The 20,655-nt window shown below is 36.8% G+C and overlaps 1 protein-coding gene and 2 long non-coding RNA genes across 3 annotated transcripts in view; all 3 read right to left on the bottom strand.

Annotated features, from left to right (window-relative positions):
- The window catches only part of LOC309496297 (scavenger receptor cysteine-rich type 1 protein M130-like), a 37,007-nt gene extending 18,153 nt beyond the window's left edge, over window positions 1–18,854 (bottom strand). The window contains exons 1-2 of the mRNA XM_082166296.1: window positions 18,257–18,854; window positions 17,669–17,986 (exon numbers count right to left, since the gene is read on the bottom strand). Of these exons, the coding sequence (XP_082022422.1) occupies window positions 17,669–17,986; window positions 18,257–18,314 (376 nt within the window). The 5' untranslated portion in view covers window positions 18,315–18,854. The remainder of the gene's footprint in view (window positions 1–17,668; window positions 17,987–18,256) is intronic.
- Window positions 7,635–8,269, bottom strand: LOC309496304. Its single transcript, XR_014205098.1, has 4 exons — window positions 8,227–8,269; window positions 8,046–8,105; window positions 7,853–7,915; window positions 7,635–7,647 (listed from the first exon to the last, which is right to left on the bottom strand). It is a non-coding gene; the product is annotated as an uncharacterized lncRNA (long non-coding RNA).
- On the bottom strand, window positions 9,497–12,153 carry LOC309496302. Its single transcript, XR_014205096.1, has 5 exons — window positions 12,066–12,153; window positions 10,940–11,013; window positions 10,715–10,871; window positions 10,493–10,595; window positions 9,497–10,052 (listed from the first exon to the last, which is right to left on the bottom strand). It is a non-coding gene; the product is annotated as an uncharacterized lncRNA (long non-coding RNA).
- Window positions 18,855–20,655: the final 1,801 nt, after the last annotated feature.

Genomic DNA, 20,655 nt, shown 5'->3' on the forward strand with positions numbered 1-20,655 from the left:
AACCAGTTTTCCTCCAACGACCCTGCATCAGTGTGGAAAGGCCTGAAAGACATTACCAACTACAAGACACCATCCCCCAGCATCGACAGCAACAAGCATCTTGCGAACGAGCTGAATGTCTTTTACTGTAGATTTGAGACCCCCGATCAGACACCCCATACCCGCCCTGACCATCTCTCTACACAGCCATCAACACCTCCAGCCATCCCCCTCCCCTCCCCCCCTGCACTTCAGATCAGTGAGGATAATGTGCGTCAGATCTTCAGGAAACAGAAGAGAAGGAAAGCACCAGGCCCAGACGGTGTTTCACCAGCCTGTCTGAAAACCTGCGCTGACCAGCTGGCCTCTATCTTCTCACTGATCTTCAACAGATCACTGGAGCAGTGCAAAGTCCCTTTCTGCTTTAAACGCTCCACCATCATCCCAATCCCGAAGAAACCAAAGATCACAGGACTCAATGACTACAGACCTGTTGCCTTAACATCTGTGGCCATGAAGTCATTCGAAAGACTGGTGTTAGCATATCTGAAGGACATCACTGGACCCTTGCTGGACCCCCTGCAGTTTGCCTACAGAGCAAACCGGTCTGTGGATGATGTGGTCAATATGGGACTGCATTACACCCTACAACATCTGGACAAACCAGGGACCTATGCAAGGATTCTGTTCGTGGACTTTAGTTCTGCCTTCAACACCATCGTCCCATCACTGCTCCAGACCAAACTGACCCAGCTCTCTGTCCCTAGCTCCATCTGTCAATGGATCACCAGCTTTCTGACAGACAGACAACAGCTAGTCAGAATGGGCAAAATCACGTCCGACAGCCGCACCATCAGCACCGGTGCTCCACAGGGATGTGTTCTCTCACCACTGCTCTTCTCCCTGTACACAAATGACTGCACCTCTAAAGACACCTCTGTCAAGCTCCTGAAGTTTGCGGACGACACTACTGTTATCGGACTCATCCGGAACGGTGACGAGTCTGCGTACAGACAGGAGGTGGAGCAGCTGGCTCTTTGGTGCAGTTATAACAACCTGGAGCTGAACACGCTCAAAACAGTGGAGATGATCGTGGACTTCAGGAGAAACCCCCCTGCACTCCCTTCACTCACCATCATGGACAGCACTGTGACTGCAGTAGAGTCATTCAGGTTCCTGGGCACCACCATCTCTCAGGATCTGAAGTGGGACACTCACATAGACTCTATTGTGAAGAAAGCCCAACAGAGACTGTACTTCCTGCGTCAGCTGAGGAAATTCAACCTGCCACAGGAGCTGCTCGTACAGTTCTACTCAGCTGTCATCCAGTCCATCCTCTGCACTTCCATCACCGTCTGGTTCGGCTCTGCTACCAAAACCGACCTCCGTAGACTACAGCGGATAGTTCGGACTGCTGAGCGAATCACTGGCACTACCCTTCCCACACTCAAAGTACTGCACTCATCCAGAGTGAGTAAAAGGGCTCGCAAAATCACTCTGGACCCGTCACACCCAGCACACTTTCTGTTTGAACTGTTACCGTCTGGTCGACGCTACAGAGCACCGAGCACAAAAACAACCAGACACAGGAAAAGTTTCTTTCCCCAGGCCATCTACCTCATGAACACTTAAATGTTCCCCTACTGTGGAACAAACATGTGCAATACTTCCCTCAGACATTTCATTATAGCACCTTATAACTTTATATATATTTATAATTTATAATCTTTTATTTTTATTTTATTTTTATTTTTTTCTATTTTTTTATTTATACCTATGTTACTTGTCACTTGTCTTGTCACTTTATATTGTATGTGTACTGGAAGCTACTGTCACCAAGACAAATTCCTCGTATGCGCAAGCATACTTGGCAATAAAGCTCTTTCTGATTCTGATTCTGATTCTGAAGAAAAGCTAATGTGCATTCTCAAAATCTAAACAACTCTGATAATAAGTTATGTAGAATTATTCATTGATCTCATAAAATACCTACAATCATTTTGACTCATCCTGTGTCTATGTGGTGTTTTATTTTATTTTATTTTTATTGTTTGCCCACAGTTGAAAACTAATATTAACAGTATCATAATAAAGTTCTCTTCATGGTACAGGGTGTACAAAACCTAAAAATAATAATAATAAAACAACAACATCCACAGATAAACAATGTCATTAATTCAGAGCATCCTTTAAATAGGAAATCAAAGGAAATTAGCAGAGATTAAAAGCGGTCTGATATGTTGAGGGAGTTCCTTTATATATTCCCCAAGCGGAGATCATATCAACCAGAATTTTAGATTTTTGATGTTTGTCATAGATGAGCTTTATAAGTGGTAACCATGTAGCGATCTGTGATGTCCACATTTTAAGGGATGGAGCCTGTGATGCAGAACAAAAGTAACTATAAGTGCATTTTGTAGCTGAGTATACCAGGACAACAAATAGCTGTATTTTAAACAGTGTTCACATTAAGATTCAATTAATACAAAGCTGAGGTCATATCGAAGTGTAGTCTAAGAAGATCTTCCATTACACTATGTACTTTCTTCAGGTATGACAAAATTGTGTCACAGTACCAAAAACAATGCATGAATGTACTTTTATCTTTATTGCACTTGAAGCACAGGCCTGTAGAGTTGATAAACATCTTCTTAATACGCATTGGTGTAAGATATATCCTATTCAAGAATTTGAAATTGAGCTCATGGATCCCAAGGGAGGTACATGTAGGTTACACGTTATCACAACATCCCAGTCATTCTCTTCAATGGTTTGACCAATGTCCTTCTCCCAGACACCCTTCAGTCCCGGCAAGGCAGAGGCAATTGCTAGACAAGATGTCATATGTCCTTTATATTGATCCCTTTAATCAGATTGGATTTAGTAAAAGGTCTTCAATCTCTGTTATGTCCATTCCTAACTCTCCTTTGTCTATCTTTAGTTTTTTTTAACAGTCGCAACTGAAGATATTTGTAAAAAATATATATATTTTGGAACATTCTCTTGCTTCCACAATCTGTTGGAAAGGCTTTAGAGTATCCTCTGAAAATAGACAAGAAGAATAGACAGCCATGTCGAAAGCTCAATATTTTGTAATGTTAAGGGAAAATCAGGGTTAAAAGATAATGGAAAAGACAGGGAAAGAAAGGCGATTGAGAAGATGGTGAGTTTGAACATGTAAGATGACTTTGAGGGGGCTCACAATTTTCCTCCACTGAGAATAAAACGTTAAAGGTTCAGATCACTGAACAGAATATTACAAATAGACATCATAAATAATACATAAAATATATATTTAAACAAACATGACAACTTCAAACTATCTTAAATCAGTTAAATATCATCTTACCAGAACAAGTGATCTTGGCCACTTCATTATTACAGTCATTCTGTCCCCAGGGTGAAGATGGACACTGCCATAGAGTGGAATCATGACGTCGACAATTAAAATAATCAAGCCAATTATGAGACTTCAGTCCCTCTGAAGAACTGGGTTCACTGCCAGATCTTCCACAGTTCAGCTCTTGACAGATCAGACTCACTGTGTCTCTGTCCATCTGGTTCCAGCACACATTACCCCAGGATCCATTGTAGAAAACCTCCACATTCCCTTCACAGCCCTCAGTTAACCTGATCTCTTTAAACTCTAGATGGAAAAGGATGTGCATTAAAAAATATTGGAGTTTACAGGGTTTTTTTTTTTTTTCAATTGCCATCCTTTTGTCCAATCTGTAGTCACATTTTCAAAACTCTAAACACAATTAGCACAACATCTGTCTCTTGTGATCATACCATTAGCACAATTCATGTTCACACAAAATGCAGTCAATTAACACATTTCTAGAATGCCTGCATTTTCTTTACATATAAGCATATAAGCATACCCAATACCAAAATCATGGATCTTTATAGTCTTTTTTTTACAAATGCTTAAACGCAGCATGCCAGAAATTAAGACATAATGTTCCAAACCATACAGTATAAAGCCTCTACTTCTGCAACAACATCAGCTCAAAAGTACTGAAAAAAAAAAACAAAAAAAACAAAAAAACAGCTGATAAGCATTTTTAAATTACTGATCATTACAGTAAGAAATAGCTGATTCCAATCTCAATCAGAGACATAGCCAGATGTTGAAGACTTTCCATTACATGGACATACACAATAAAAAGGCACTTTTTGGATTAGTTTTGTTCAAAGCAACACAGAACAACACAGAGGAGCAAAAAAATAAATAAAATGTCAGAGGAAGAGGACTAGTTAGACAAGGGAGAGGACTAGATGGTCGAGGGAGAGGACTAGATGGTCGAGGGAGAGGACTAGATGGTCGAGGGACAGGACTAGATGGTCGAGGGAGAGGACTAGATGGTCGAGGGAGAGGACTAGATGGTCGAGGGAGAGGACTAGATGGTCGAGGGACAGGACTAGATGGTCGAGGGACAGGACTAGATGGTCGAGGGAGAGGACTAGATGGTCGAGGGAGAGGACTAGATGGTCGAGGGACAGGACTAGATGGTCGAGGGAGAGGACTAGATGGTCGAGGGAGAGGACTAGATGGTCGAGGGAGAGGACTAGATGGTCGAGGGACAGGACTAGATGGTCGAGGGACAGGACTAGATGGTCGAGGGAGAGGACTAGATGGTCGAGGGAGAGGACTAGATGGTCGAGGGACAGGACTAGATGGTCGAGGGAGAGGACTAGATGGTCGAGGGAGAGGACTAGATGGTCGAGGGCAGGCACGTGCACACATAGACATCAAAGGGGGCTTGAGCACCTGCCCTTTTTATTCCAGGAGAGAAAGTGCCCTTTTTTCTGGGGTGCTTTTTATTTTATTTAATTTTTTAATAATATATATTCCTGTTTGCGCACAGCTTCCCTGTCAAACAAATATATTTATTGAAGAATAGAATAATATCTAAATATCAGGTCAGGAGTTCTGAAGCGCTCCCTTTTTCTCTCTCTCTCTCTCAAATATTGATTTAAAAGGGAGTTTATTGATTTAAACCCGATTGTATTGCTATTGCTTCCGCTAAAGAAAATAGTACGCTCCGTCTCTACGGTTAGAATCCTGTGAGTCCATAGCAACGCTCTGTTTTTCATGGCAACGGTCTGTTATACTCCGCACAGCCATAGACATAATAAATACATAGACGCCCTATTGGCCGCTGGATCGTACGTCAACGGCGCCGCCATACTGCGGAGGGCAACTTTCCCATACCTCAGCACATTCATTTTATTCTTTGTCTGCATTTATAATGTAGGCTATTGTAATACACAGTACACAGAATGACAATGATGTAAATATAAGCTACTGTAGCAGTGAGAGTGATAAGCTTATTTTATTTTCAGCAGGTTCTCTTATCATAATAAGAACCTAATAAGAAGAATCGTTTCTAAAGGTAAGTGTTTATTAATGAAACTGTCAAATGAAGCCATAAAAGAAAGGGGCAAATTATAAAACGTCTTGTTTTTTTAAATGGGAAAAATAAAATAATACTTTTTAACAGTTAATATCTCCCCCTAGACCAACAGAACATCAAATTATACGTGTGCTGGTCAGTGATTTTATTGTAAATACATTTCTAGAACAGCAACATCCATTATTGAACTCAATTTATCGCGCCTGCTTTCCGTCTGAACTTTCCATTTGAACATTCCCGCTACATTACTGAGCTGATTTAGCATATCAACAATTCCAACTCAATCCATGTCCACGACTGAAATACAATGTATCCATTCATTACACCGAAACTCACCGTGTTTTATAGCGAACTTGGCGTCACATCCATCTGATGCTGTTCATGTTTGAAGGGTTCAATCCCTTCAGGTGTTCTTGCTTTATTATTGAGAGATGCTCGATCTCTACTTCCAGTCTCTCTGAGTTTGGTCAATACTCCTGTTGGCAAATTGTGTTTTGCTTCACCCAATAAAAATAATAATAGATCAGTCTGTACACTATTCCATCAGGACATTGTTCCTTAACCACCAGTGACCGCTTACTGGAATAATGCAGTTGGTATACAAGGCCTATATGTGAAAAAAGTGTGGATGCTTAAATCTCTTTCCTTTTGACCAATCACGAAAATGTTTTGGCAAGATGTTTCAGGATTTATTTGGAATGAAATTTATAATGAATGTCTGTTGTATTGGAAGGATGTGATATAGGCTTTATTGATTATGATCAATCTAAAAAAAATGCCAATTATGTAATTAATCTGATCTTGTTACTCGCTAAATTCCACATTCATAAATCTAAATGCTAAACCTCTCTTTCTTATTTTTATGAAAGAACTTTAAAAAATACCTATTTTCAATTATACATTGTCTGAGAACAATAAAGTCTTAAAAACATTATCTGTTTGCAATTATTATAATTTTTTTTGTATTCTGTTGTTATTTACTTTGTTTTGAGAATCAATACAAAAATGCTGTTTGTGTTTCTTTATTTGCATGTGTGGTCTTGAAGTAATATAGATATAATAAATACTAAATAAAAATTATAATAAATAAAATAATTCAGTATTATCATGCTACTTTCATGTTGAGGTAACTGGATTAGTTTACTCTTTTTAATATGATTAGATAAGAAGAAAAGAAAAGATGGAATATATTTATACGTTTACCTTGTCTTAGTGAATGTACTGTATTTAATATCATGTAAACATATTCAGCACCCTGTCAATTCTTTGGCAAATGATTGATGCATGTCTTCTTATGTCTGTCTGTATGAATTTTTGAAAGATGAAATTTTGAAATTAATTATGAACTTTTGAAATTATGAAATTTTGAAAAGTTGTTGAAAAGAAAAAACAAGAATGGACAGTCCAAAATAATCTGCAGAAGAGCTGATGCAAAATATTTGATCTACCACAAAATAAGACAAAAAAAACGTACAATTATTTAACGCATTTTAAATTTAAAATGGACCATCACACAATAAACTGAAGTTGAGATCGGTGTTTAAATGTGTGTTATTTAATTATTGATGACCAAAATTATTCGTACAATTATCTTTGCTTACCTTTTTGTTGTTATCACTAAAATGTATTAAATAAAATTGCATTGAGAATTGTTATGCTCTAAACTGATTTTAAATGTTGTCATTGGATAGTGCTGTCAACTGCCTAAAATACTGTAACTAAAAATTATTTCCCTACATTTTCTTTTGTCCACTATCCTGCAAATGTTCTTTAAAAAAATGAATTCATTAAGTTAATACAAATTAATTAATTGATTAAAAAACATATTTTTTGAGTATCCGTTGATATCAATAGAAAAACAACAGGCCAAACACTGAATCAAATTTTGCGGCATGTAGCATTTCATACAAAAAGATTTGAAATAGCATAAAAACATAAGGCACTGATGCATTAGAAACAACATAAGAATCTCCCAGTAGCTCCAGGAACTGTAATATGATTTGATGAAGAGGCAGTGGGTGTGGTCAGTGAGTCATATGGCTCCTCCCTCTTTATTTGACTCCTCCTCCACATCATCATAGTCTATTTTTAAAAACATTTTCATTGTAATATTTACATGTAGTTTAAATGAGAAACATAACAAATAAAAGTAGATATAGGTTATAGAAATGTAACAATAACCTACCCAACAGGATCCTCTCATCTTCATTGCTGTTCTTCACATCATCATACTCCTCCTGATCTCCCTCTGATTCACATGTGAAATAAAAACCTCACATTGTAGTTTGTAAATCAGCTTGTGTCATTAATGATGTTATTGATCTCTTTCACCTCATGACTGTCTGAGATTATTAGATTTACTCCTGATAAAGTCATGATGATTCATTAATGGTAGAAATGTTCAATATTAGTGGGTGAAGGGTGATAATGAAATGCAGTTCTGTGTGACTCACCTTTTACATCTCGAAAGATCTGTTCATTAATGATGACATCATCATAATGCTCTGATGTGTCCACTACACATGAACATATAGAAAGAACAAACATTGCATTATATCTTACAATGTAATGGGATTAATACATAATATTATAAATCACTATAAAAGGATTATGGAAAATACACCGATAACAATAAAAAGTAAACACCATTTTTGATAGAGTTCTGTCCACTTGTCATTACATCATCATAGCTCTCAGGTGTGTATTCTGTACATTTAACATGAGACAATTTATTATGTACTGTATATATATATATATATATATATATATATACAGATTTTAATATATTTTAAATATTTCTTTCTATTATAGAATAACCGATCGACACCTGTCTCACGATCTGGTTTCAGTCCATCAGTGATGACATCATCTCCTTCATCATCTCTTCTGCATCAAAACGTGTATAATTTAGGAATTTTTTTAATATTTTGGGAAACAAAATAGATGTAAAATATACTGTTGTAGGTTTTGGGTAATGGATGTTAGCTGTGTCCCAATTCAGAGGCTGTGTCCTCCGGTCGTCACATTTGAAGGCTGTAAACCTCATCAAGGATGTCTTATTTAAGAGAATAAAATTGACTGTTATTCCTCATGAGGTGTAAATTACTGAAATTTCTTTCTTACTTTGCAATCTAACGGTTATTTTTCTTAAATGAGACCGCCTCAATGACGTATGCAGTCTTCAGATGCGACCTCCGGAGGACACAGCCTCTGATTGGGACACAGCGGGATCACTGACCTTTCAGGACACTGCCATTGGTGACATCATCATAATATGCAGTCTTGAACTCTTTTTCTAATAAGATAAAAGTTTTAGTATTGTGAACAGTTGAATTAGTGTTAAAATGTGTAAATATTTTTTTTATATATGTAAATCAAATTATTGATTTGGATCTACTTCAGCTCTAACCTGAGAGAAGCTCATCAGCATCTTCATACCCAGAATGCAGTTCTTCAGAGACGAGACTTCCTGTTAAAGGACAGCAGAACAGTCAGAAACATGTTCATCATTCCATACAGACTGAATCCTCATTTCTCCTTTGGATCATAAAGCATTGTGTTACTTACAAAACAACACAAATATTAATAACATACATTTTAAAAGCATTAGAGGCAGAAAATCCTAAGTTTTAGGCCTATTAGCAAACACCACTGTAAAAAATAAAAAGTTGAGTAAACTTAAAAAAGTAAAGCAACCAGCTGCAAAGCATTTTTGAGTTTACTCAACTTCAGTGGTCGAAGTTCATCCAACTACCAGTCCAACTCAAAGAAATGAGTTAGCACAACTACTGAGGTCCTGAAGTTGAGTAAACTCAAAAAAGCTTTGCAGCTGGTTGCTTTACTTTTTTAAGTTGATTCAATTTTTTACTTTTTTTAGTTGATTCAATTTTTTACTTTTTTAAGTTGATTCAATTTTTTACTTTTTTAAGTTGATTAAACTTTTTTACTTTTTTAAGTTGATTAAACTTTTTTACTTTTTTAAGTTAATTCAACTTTTTCAAATAGCTCACCCAGATACTTGTATAGCCTTCACATTAAGAATCCAAATGCAGGGAGTAAACCACACTGTAAATACAACACAATACAAAAGACATTGCTATCATTACAGAACTTATTTATTGACAAATATTCTGCAAAACAACACATTTTCTATTTGCATTAGGTACACATATTTTAAGGTGATGAAGTTCTATTCCACTCTTCAAGATTAATAAAAATAAAAAATAAATGCACAAAATTAGAGTACAAACTGGAATAAATAAATGCTCAACCTTACAATTATCCATATGGATTGCAGCTACTTGGACAATCTTTTGAAGGACTATGCAAAATAAATCAGCCTTGCGGAGCACTTTAGGTCAAGATAAATAAACGTTTTTTTTTCTAAACAAACTAAACAAATTTTTTCTTAACCACCAGTTACTACTGGTGTATTTTAATACTTTAGGATAGTCCATCGGGGCCATAAATCAAGCCAAAGAGGAGAGTAACAACTGTGGCAAAGGTCTTGCACATTATCTGGCCCAATCTGCTCTTATAGTACTACAGAGAGGCACCTTATATTTGGGTTTGAGTGGATAGTGGCAACATCATCTTCAACGATAGTTAAGATCCTCATCTTCTCCCCTTGTGAATGTCTTCTGGCTCTGTGTCCTGCAGTAGAAAATAAATCAGCATAAAATTAGGGTCATTTTTATTTTATTTTATTGAATTATGTTAGACCAGAGTGTCCCTAAAGGTCTGCTCATGTAACTTCACTTGAAACACGGTCATGTTTAACCTTATGATTGTGCACTGTATTGTTTTAACAGGTTAGATATCAGAGGGAATGTCTCCAGACAGTGTTGTGAAACAGTAATTTTCGACTGTCTTTGCTTTGATAAAATAACAACTTGTTGAATTTGTGCTATCAGGTGAAGTCAAACTGATCACTGAGAAAGTTTCAACTACGATTATTTAATAAAGTATTTTTTACCATGACTTTGTCTGTTGATGATAAGTTTTGTATATCACACAAAACCTATCTCTTAACAGCATCTGGTAAATAGGTGAAAAATATCAGGTGTGAGTGTATATGCTGATGATCTTCTTACCAGGCAAGTCTTCAGAATGTTTCCAGACTTTTCCCTCATAAACAAAGGCAGACCTTTAAGAGTTGTAGACTTTCTTTGAGGAAGCACATTGGAGTTTCTGTGTCTGAAAGACAGAAAAACAAATATGGAACAAGTTATATACAAAGAGAAGCATGGGAATTACCTTGAAAAAGAGATGGCACCATTTAGCCTTTAACCAGAGAGATATGATCAAATAATTACTTGATGATCAAGTTGGTCTAGGAGGATCTTCATCTCATCTCCATACGCTCCACCACTTGCTTTGTACGACTAGATGTGTATTCATTTAACCAAGAGAAAAAGGTGCTCTTCGGATCAGTTTGTGTGATCCTGTAATACTCAGCAGAGAGCAGAGACCCTAAAAAACATTGTTGAAACAGTAAGAATTAAGTGTAGACCAACACAAGTAAATTCAGTTCAACTCACCTGATCTTTTCAAAAATAAAGGCCACTGTTTTAGCACATCCAAGGATCTTGTCACTGTACTGATGTTCTTTAGTCTAAAAAGGACAAATACAACAGAACAAAGATACATAATTTTATTAAACAAAACAACAACAACAAAAATCAGTTACAGTAAGTTAATTTAACATGTAGTAAAAATAATAAAGAAATTGAATAATCAAATGTGATAAAGAATCAATGCATAGTTTTCACTGTATTTATTAAATATGACAGATATTAAAGATACACAAGTTATTATAAGAGCAGTGAGCTATTTTGTCTTTTGTAGCCTAATATTTGTTTAAGGATACACAATATTTGTATCCTATTCACTTTAAAACATACTGCACACATACTACCCATTCTATTATTTAATATGCAAAGTTAACATACTTTTAACATAACACATTCGTTTTGCATATATAGGCCAATATTATTAAATTTTTCCTCTAAATTGTATTGTATTTAATTATATTGCACTGTAGAATGACTGAGCCTCAACCTAAGCATGTACAAACTGTAACTGAAATTTGTATACGTGACAAATAAACTTGAAATCAAATTGAACGGACTGCGCTCACTTTAAGAGCTCATGGATCTAATACTGAAACATCTAGGTTTCACCAAATTGGTTATGTTCATTTAAGACATTGCCGACCGTGTTTACTTGAATACTTTTTTTATTTTGTTTTTTTGTTATTGACATAATTGTATGTGTATGTCACTATTAAATCGCAATACGCCACGAAAGATAGCTGAATTCGCACTCAGATTCTGTCCGAGAGAAGCAGCATTCTGTCTCTCAATCAACGCAAGCACCGCAGTTAAGTCTTTATTCACGACTTACTGAGCTTAAGATTTTTAACAATTTTAAACACCATGCACGTCCTTGTCCTTCTTTTCTCATTCAAGCATGTTTCCTCACTCTAACGTTAGTCTGGGTAACTTAACGTTAGCACGTTAGTAGCAATGTGCTACGTGGATAATCTCTAACAATAGAAACTTATCGTCACCACAAAATATATCTTTTAACATAATACTATATTTTATCAACATATGTGTGCAATTTATAGCCTATTTTCATGTATAAAGCTTAAAGAAAACTTACCTCAATCAGATGAAATCCAGTCCCTTCGATAGCGTGGTTGAAGGAGGAAACCCCGAGAGTAACGTACAGCGAGACAGACTGCGCATGCGCGATGACGGGAAGTTAAACGTGCGAACTATGAAATCTAAATATTAAGTTTTCTCAACTTAATTGTTTGTGTTCATTGGACAAAATAGTAGTACACTTGCAGTTAAATAGTTTTCATAAGTAAAGTCAACATTGCAGTCAAAAATTTGCCCACTCAACTTAAAATTTTAAACTGAGTTAACATTTTGCAAGTTGGATTTTTTACATGTATCCTCACATGAACCCATTCAGACAAAAAAAAGACAAAGAAAGATTAAAAATCATGCAAATACACAGTTAAAATTATGTGAAAATGACTAATATTGCTCAGTGTTTTGCTCTGACTTGCACAGGTGAGTACAGCGTGCTCTTTGTGGGAGCAGTCAGTGTGGTTCTTCAGGGAGAGAGGACAGTCCCACAGGTGAATCTCATTCCCTCTGCACTCGACTCTGTTCAGCCACACAACACCTTCACCAGCACCAAAGACTGAATTCCCATCAGCCCTCAGTGCTGCTCCACAACCCAGCTGCCTGCAGACCACCTGAGCATCGCTGATGTCCCTCAGATCAGCACAGACTGAACCCCACACAGCGTTATGATACACCTCCAGCCTCCCAGAGCACCGGCCCAAACCTCCACTCAGTCTGAGAGGAACATGATCTAAATCACACACAGAAACATCACTGACCAGCTTCAGGACACCATTCAAAACAAAACACAGAAACTGAACTAAGACGGCTTTAAATGTATGATTAGTAGATTACATTTATGAATTTGATTATGATTTTTAAATGCAAGTAAATTCTTTAAAATGCACATTTTAATGGAAAACAGTCTAAAATTAAAAATCTTACTTGAACACTGTCTCTGGTGAGGAGATGGAGAGGTAGAACATGTCAGACGACTCTGAGGAGACTCAGGATTCTCCTCCTCTGAGATTAAATATTAAGAGAACTGAACATTAGGACTCAAAAATCATAACTTCTCTCAGTGAAACATGTGAAAACATAATTTAAGCCTCATAAATGATTTAGGCTCTGTCCATCAAATTAGTTTAGTGTTTCAGAAACAGTTTATTCACCACATTATATACAAACATTGTGTTTAAAGAAACATAACTACTGAGACCATCTTACATTATTTAAACATAATTTCACCTGAGCAGGTGATTTTGGCCACTTCATCATTATTACAGTCGTTTTGTCCCCAGGGTAAAGATGGACACTGCCACAGATTTGAATCATGTGGTCGACATTTCACTTTATCCAGCCAGTTACGAGCTGATTCCAGTCTTGATGTAGAATCAGACAAAACACCAGTTCAGCTCTTGACAGATCAGACTCGCTGTGTCTCTGTCCATCTGGTTCCAGCACACATTACCCCAGGATCCATTGTAGAAAACCTCCACATTCCCTTCACAGCCCTCAGTTAACCTGATCTCTTTAAACTCTAGATGGAAAAGAATGTGCATTAAAAATATATCCAAAATAACTGGTTAATACAAGGCTAATGCACACTGCTAGCACTGTTAGCATCTGAAAAAGATACTTAATTATGTAAGGGATAATGTAGAGCGAGGCGGTTGTTATAGCGAATACCATAGATATTATATATGATGTCTATGGCGAATACAACCCCGCCATATGGACCAGGCTGATCAGGACCCCGACGCGAAGCATAAGTTAGGGATCTTGAATCAGCCTGAATTCTGACTATTTTCTTTAGCGGAAGCAATACAATCGTTTTTAAATCAATAAACTCCTTTTTAAATCAATACTTTGTGTTAAATTATTTATTTATTTTGTAGGTAGCCATGTAATAAGCGGGGTAATGTATAGTGAGGCGGTTGTTATAGCGAATAACAACCCCTTCAGGCTGATTCAAGGGCCCTCAGCTTCACGTCGGGTCCGTCCCGCTCAGCCTGTCGGGGTTGATTCGCTATAACAACCGCCTCGAAATACATTATCCCTAACATAATATACTATGAAACTTATGTACTGCTTGATTCTGCTTGGTCAATAAAAAAATATTTAAAAAGTAGCGGCATCCATGGCAGCGCTGTCTATCAGACCATCGATGTAAGATGGTCTTTGTTGTAATATAGCCTACTCCTGATTATCCTGGTGTTTATTTTGCAAAAAATACCAGCTGCACATTATCCTACGGAGCCTACGAATTTTTTTTCCAAATCTTTTGCGTTCCCTTGCAAAACTTTTGCGTTCCCTCGCAAAGATATTTGCTTTCCCATGCAAAACCTGTTTTGAGCTCGGACAGACTCCTGTTTAATGTCCCGCTGGCAGTGTTTCAGAGCTCCGTACGTTAATGGAGCGTTTCATAGTGTTTGAACTTGGACTCAAATATAAAGAAATGCGGTCAGTGCTTAACTCAAGGAGTTCAGTGAAGTTGGCAGTATTCACATAGGCTATTCGAACTTCCCGGATCAATATTCTTGAGCTAAACGTTGTTAAAACACAAAGGACACCTATTTACAATCACAGTAACCTAGACAACGAGCTACAACCCAATTCTCATCAAAACAAGCTTTTATAATATAGGCTAAATGGATCTCTATGAGCAGGCGGCTGAGAGACACAATACATCTGCAAAGTGCAATATAACCCAAAAAAACGACTACAGCATCAACTAATAGTCAAAAATACAAAAATAGTCATTAACTTCAATGTTACAAACTGTAGTGCCACCCAATTCAGTTTACAAATCAATGGTGACCCACTGGTCATACTATACTGCTTTTGCACATTTTATATTGTGAAAAATATTCAATAACTTCACTGTAACACACCAAATTTAGTTCACACATCACTGCTCTAATGTTGGTTATAGGCCTACAACACTTAGTTTGGGAAGTAATTGCACATAAAAAATAAGTAGGCCTATTCTTTACACAAATTATATTGGTACTGTACGCAGCTTTTGCATTATATTTGCTTACTGAATTTGATGGCATTACACTGTATAACAGTGTGAAGTTATTTCATATTTTCTAAAAAGGGTGAAGTTATTGATTTTATTTCATAATAAATAATCATTTATTTTTTCATTTGATTTTTTATCAAAATAAGTAATGTAGTATAACCAGGAGAGCAGTGATGTGTGAACTGAATTTGGTGACAGTACAGTGCGTCACAGTGAAGCTATTGAATATGTTTAATAATGTAAAATGTGCAGAAGGGTTTTGGGATTTGCACTTTACAGACGGCCCCTTATTTGGACTTGTCTCTCATTCGTCTTTAGAGACAAATGAATATTATAAAGCTTGTTTTGATGAGAATTGGGTTGTAGCTCGTTGTCTAGGTTGTGATTGTAAATAGGTGTCGTTTGTGTTTTAACAACGTTTAGCTCAAGAATATTGATCCAGGAAGTTCGAATAGCCTATGTGAATTTATCATATTTTGGGAACGCAATTTTGGGAACGCAAAAGTTTTGCGAGGGAACGCAAAATATTTGGAGAAAAAAAATTCTCCCAACCTAAAAATATTTCCACCACCACGTCCCTTTAGGGCAGGGGTGGGGAACGTTGATCCTGGAGGGCCATTGTCCTGCAGAGTTCAGCTTGAAGTTGCAGGCAGCCGAATGTTTTTTTCAGGGTTGGAGCTAAACTCTGCAGGACAGTGGCCCTCCAGGATCAACGTTCCCCACCCCTGCTTTAGGGGCTCCGTATTATCCCTTTAAACATTTGAAATTATATTAAAATCAATCAAATTACTTTACTGTTCACCTGAGCACACGACTCCTACATCCTCCTTGTGTTGACAGTCATGTTTCCCCCAGCCTGGAGAAGAGCAGTTCCACAGGGACGTCTCATTCCCCTCACACTCCACCTCATCCAGCCATATAGGTCCAGAACCAGGACCAAACCAGGCTGGTACCTGCTGGTTACTGAGGGCCACTCCACACTGCAGCTGTCTGCACACCACATGGGCATCTTTAACTTTCACTTAATATCCCAGGAGTCATCACACACTGTCCCCCATGAGCCGCTGTGAAAAACCTCCAGCCTCCCTGCACAGTCTCCCCCAGAACCCACCAGCCTGATGGACCCGCGACCTGATATTCAGAGAGAGAAAAACAGTGCTTGTACATGAACATTATTTATCATTAACAACTGAAGAATCTGCCCAGATGTTGATTTTCTCACCAAAGTGTTTGATTGACAGCTGTTGTGTGGAGCTGCAGTTGAGAGTTTGTGGAGAGCTGCAGTTCCTCAGATGAGCTTCACTCTCTGGAGAGAGTATTTATTAGTCATTCAGTATTTATCTAAAATGTATACAACATTTTAATCTGAAACCAATGACTTTATCACGGTGTGAATTTGCTCACCAGAGCAGACGACTCCAACATCTCGTCTATGAGAACATTCAGCTCGACTCCATGAAGAGACGGAACATTCTGAGAGTTTTGTTTCATTCCCGTCACAATCAAACACATCAGCCCAGATTTCACCACTTCCCTCTCCAAACCAGTCTGATCCCACAACAGACACAGCAATCCCACAATTCAGCTGTCTACAGAGGACACTGGCAGCTCTCATATCCCAGCATGCATCACACACTGTGCCCCATTTACTGAAGTACTGACGCTCAACTCGACCTGAACAGACGTCAGGACCATTGACCAGTCTGAGGTCAGTGTAACCTGGACAAACAACAAAGAGTTTACTTAAACAGTATATTCAAATAAATGTTTAAAAAAGCTTATTTGTGATTATCTCAATAAGTTGAAATCTTTCTGCTTCATTACCAGAACATAACAGTCCAATATCATTCTCATGGGTACAGTTGTTTTTGAGAGAAGATGATGTTGGACAGAAATATATGTGAGACTCATTTCCTCTGCACTGAATCTCTTGTGTCCACATCTGAGCGTCTCCTTTGCCAAAAGCATCTTCTCCCAGCACCTGTACAGGAGCCCCACAGTCCAGCTCTCTACACACAACCTCTGCATCCTGCTGGTCAAAGGCAGCGTCACACACTGTGTACCAGGTGTTCCCACGAAGGACCTCCCAGAGCACAGGTGAGGTCCATCAACAAGTCTTGTGGTTTCTGATTATAATATTTTTAGAATGGAGTGGATAAAAATTAATTAATTGTTTAGGCAATAACACATGTTAATTATTCAAGAAATTGCTTATGAAAAGCTCTGAAAACTAATTACACCAAGTTGTTTTAATATTTGTGGATGAACATTCAACATTTTTTTGTATAACGCTTTTCACAACATTTCGTTTCAGAGTAGCTTTACAGAAAATGCATGAGTCCACATTACAATTTAGAGTGATCTGTTATCAGAGATGAGTGACTGTCCAAGTTATGTATTTCAGAAATACAAATCACACAGTTAGCTAATAATGTATTCATTTAAACAATGTATTAATTTAAGGCAGAAACAGTGAGCTCATTGAAGTAATGAATACATGTTGTTAACAAATAATTAGGATATATAGAAAAATTGAGTATTGGTGCATGTTGAACCATGATCAGTGATGTATTAACAGAGTGATGTATGGAGCAGCTCACCTGAGCATCTGACTCCAGCATCTTCACCGTGAACACAGCCATAATGAACACCCCATCCATATGATCTACAGTTCTTCAGTGTTGACTCTGATCCACTACAGCCCACATTATTCATCCAGATTTGTCCTGATCCTTGTCCAAAGTAAGCAGAACCCACAGCCTCTAGAGCCTCTCCACATCCCATCTCTCTACACACCACTGCAGCATCAGTCATATCCCAGTTATCATCACACACTGTTCCCCACTGACCATCATGATGAACCTCCACTCTACCAGCACAGCGACTGTTACCACCAACCAATCTAACAGTCTCGAAATCTGTACATGAAAGAGAGATTTAGCCAGTAGCAGTAGAACATTGCAAAGTTGAGGACATATTCAAAATATGAGAAAAACATTACGACAAATTAAATTGGTTGCCTCTAAAAATTTATTATTAAAACTGAATTAGTATTAGATAAATGATCTAGTGTCATAAGATCTATTTCTAGATATTACACAGGCCTCTATTCAGTTTCTAGAGGCAACTGCTCAATTAAACATAATTTCACCTCATTACTCACTATTTTTTATTTTATTTTTACTTACCAGATGTGGTTATAGTGACTATAGAGGAGAGTAAAACGAGTATCAGAAATCCCTCCATCTTCTTCTGCTCGTCACACTGTTTGTTTGACTCTGTTTCTCCTCTGCTCCCTCAAACACACTGAAGAAACTGGCTCCTGTCAGTCCCCTAAAGAGAGAGAGACTCTCACAGCTGCCAATGACACTCACTGTTCCCTTATTAGACACAACAGAGGAAATCATCAAACACAATCACTGACAAATCACACAGCAGCATTTTTATTTTCTCCATATATATCAATAAAGTGTGAGCGCTGATGAGCGGGACTCCTCCTCCAGTGTGAAGAGACACTTCACTGAGGATAGAATCATATCTTTCATAAGTCAGGATGGAGATAAAGTCACACTAAACTTAAAGGAGATTGATAGAGAAACACTGCAGGTTATATTCAGCATCAAAGCCTGTCACTGCACACACAACATACAAGACTGATGACTGACTACTCACTTACTGAAGCTTCATTTCACACACAAAAATATTTGATCTTTGTTATAAATATATAAATCATATTAAACTGAACATTTTAAAGTTATTTTTGGAACAAATGTGTATAATATCAAGTGTATTATTATGTTCTAACCAAGAGCACAATTAACAGAATGTTAATAAATTATTAAATTAACTGGAATGGTTGTGTACAACAAACAGACAAGTTTCAGACCACATTTGTAAATAAACATTGTTTTCTTTTCCACATATATTCATTTAGCATTATATTCAACACATTTGTAGCTGTAATGTGTTTAATATTGCAATGCATAATAGTAGTATGTATGCTATGGCAAGTGTCAAAATGATTAATGACTTTGACCTTTGACCTTTTGACAGGTTGAACTTCCGGTGACCTTATGATTGATGGGTTGAACTTCCTTTATGAGGTCATGGGATTAACCTTTGGCCTATCGATCATGTGGTTTGACAGTTGCTTTTGCCCCGGTGACCTAGCTAGTCCTAAATCATAGTTTTGACGGTTAGTTTTGACCTATTTAAATAGAACAGATGTTTGAACTTTGTCCCAGTTATGTGTGTGCGTGTGTGGTTATATGTCTTGTGCCTGTGTCTGCAGTTATTTCATATATGTGACATTCAGTTATTTCACATTTATATATAAAACATTCTATAATTTATATAACCTAAAACAATTAAAGGTTGAAAAAACATTTAGTTATTTCACATTCATATGTAAAACATCCTTTATATAATATAATAATTATCATGCTAAAGTTCTTTTTAAAAGTGTATAACATAAATGATATAATCTAAAGCAATTTAACTAAGGTTGAAAAATATTCTGTTCTTTTAAAAGCTTACTAAAACCAATAGTTTTAGATAAAAGTATATAAAATTGTCTTACCTTATTTTAGAGAGAGTTGAAGAAGTAGCTCCTAACACATCATTGTCCATACGAATGGGTCACAAAAATAATTAAGCTAAAGTTGAAAAAATATTCTGTTTTTTTAAAAGTATATAATGAAATACTTATAAAATCTACCGAACCAAGTATTTCAGTTTACTGAATTCATATAGTCATTCCTGAATGACCTCACACTGTCTCAAAAGATAAGGAGCGCGCGCGTGTCTGTGTGTCTGTGTGTCTATGCGCGCGTCCTCTTCCTGCGAGCTCTGACCCCCCTCCTTACAGTGTAACTGTCAAGTGAATCTCACACTAACAAAAGTTGAAAACATGCCTTTAAAAGTATAATATAAATATCTTATTGATCCAATTGTTTTAGTTTTAGATGAATAAAAAATGACTGAGTTAAAATTAACTCATCAATGTCCATACCATTCATGTCCACAAAAATAATTAAACTAAAGTTGAAAAACATACCTTTAAAAGTGTATAATATAAAATAAAATATCTTGCTAAAGTTGAAAAACATACCGTTCCTTAAAAGTATAATATAAATATCTTATTGATCCAACTATTTTAGTTTTAGATGAATAAAAAATGACTGAGTTAAAATTAACACATCAATGTCCATACCACTGATGCCCACAAAAATAATTAAACTAAAGTTGATAAACATACCTTTAAAACTGTATAAATGTAATGGTTATAAAATAATTTTACTAAGGTTGAAAAAATATTCAGTTCTTTTAAAAGAATATAACATAAAAAGCTTACTAAAACCAATTGTTTTAGTTAAAAGTAAATAAAATCATCTTACCTTATTTTAGAGAGAAAGTTGAAGAAGTGGCTCCTAACACATCATTGTCCATTGATGTCCACAAAAAATGCAATTTATGAATGGATTCAAAATTGTTTTACACAACTGAATTCATATAGTCATTCCTGAATGTCTCTCAAAGCACCGTCTCAAAACATAGGGAGGCGCGCGGTATGTGTGTCAAAAAGTAA

Source organism: Leuciscus leuciscus (genome assembly GCF_965113295.1).
Source record: "Leuciscus leuciscus genome assembly, chromosome: 4".
NCBI lineage: Eukaryota > Metazoa > Chordata > Actinopteri > Cypriniformes > Leuciscidae > Leuciscus > Leuciscus leuciscus.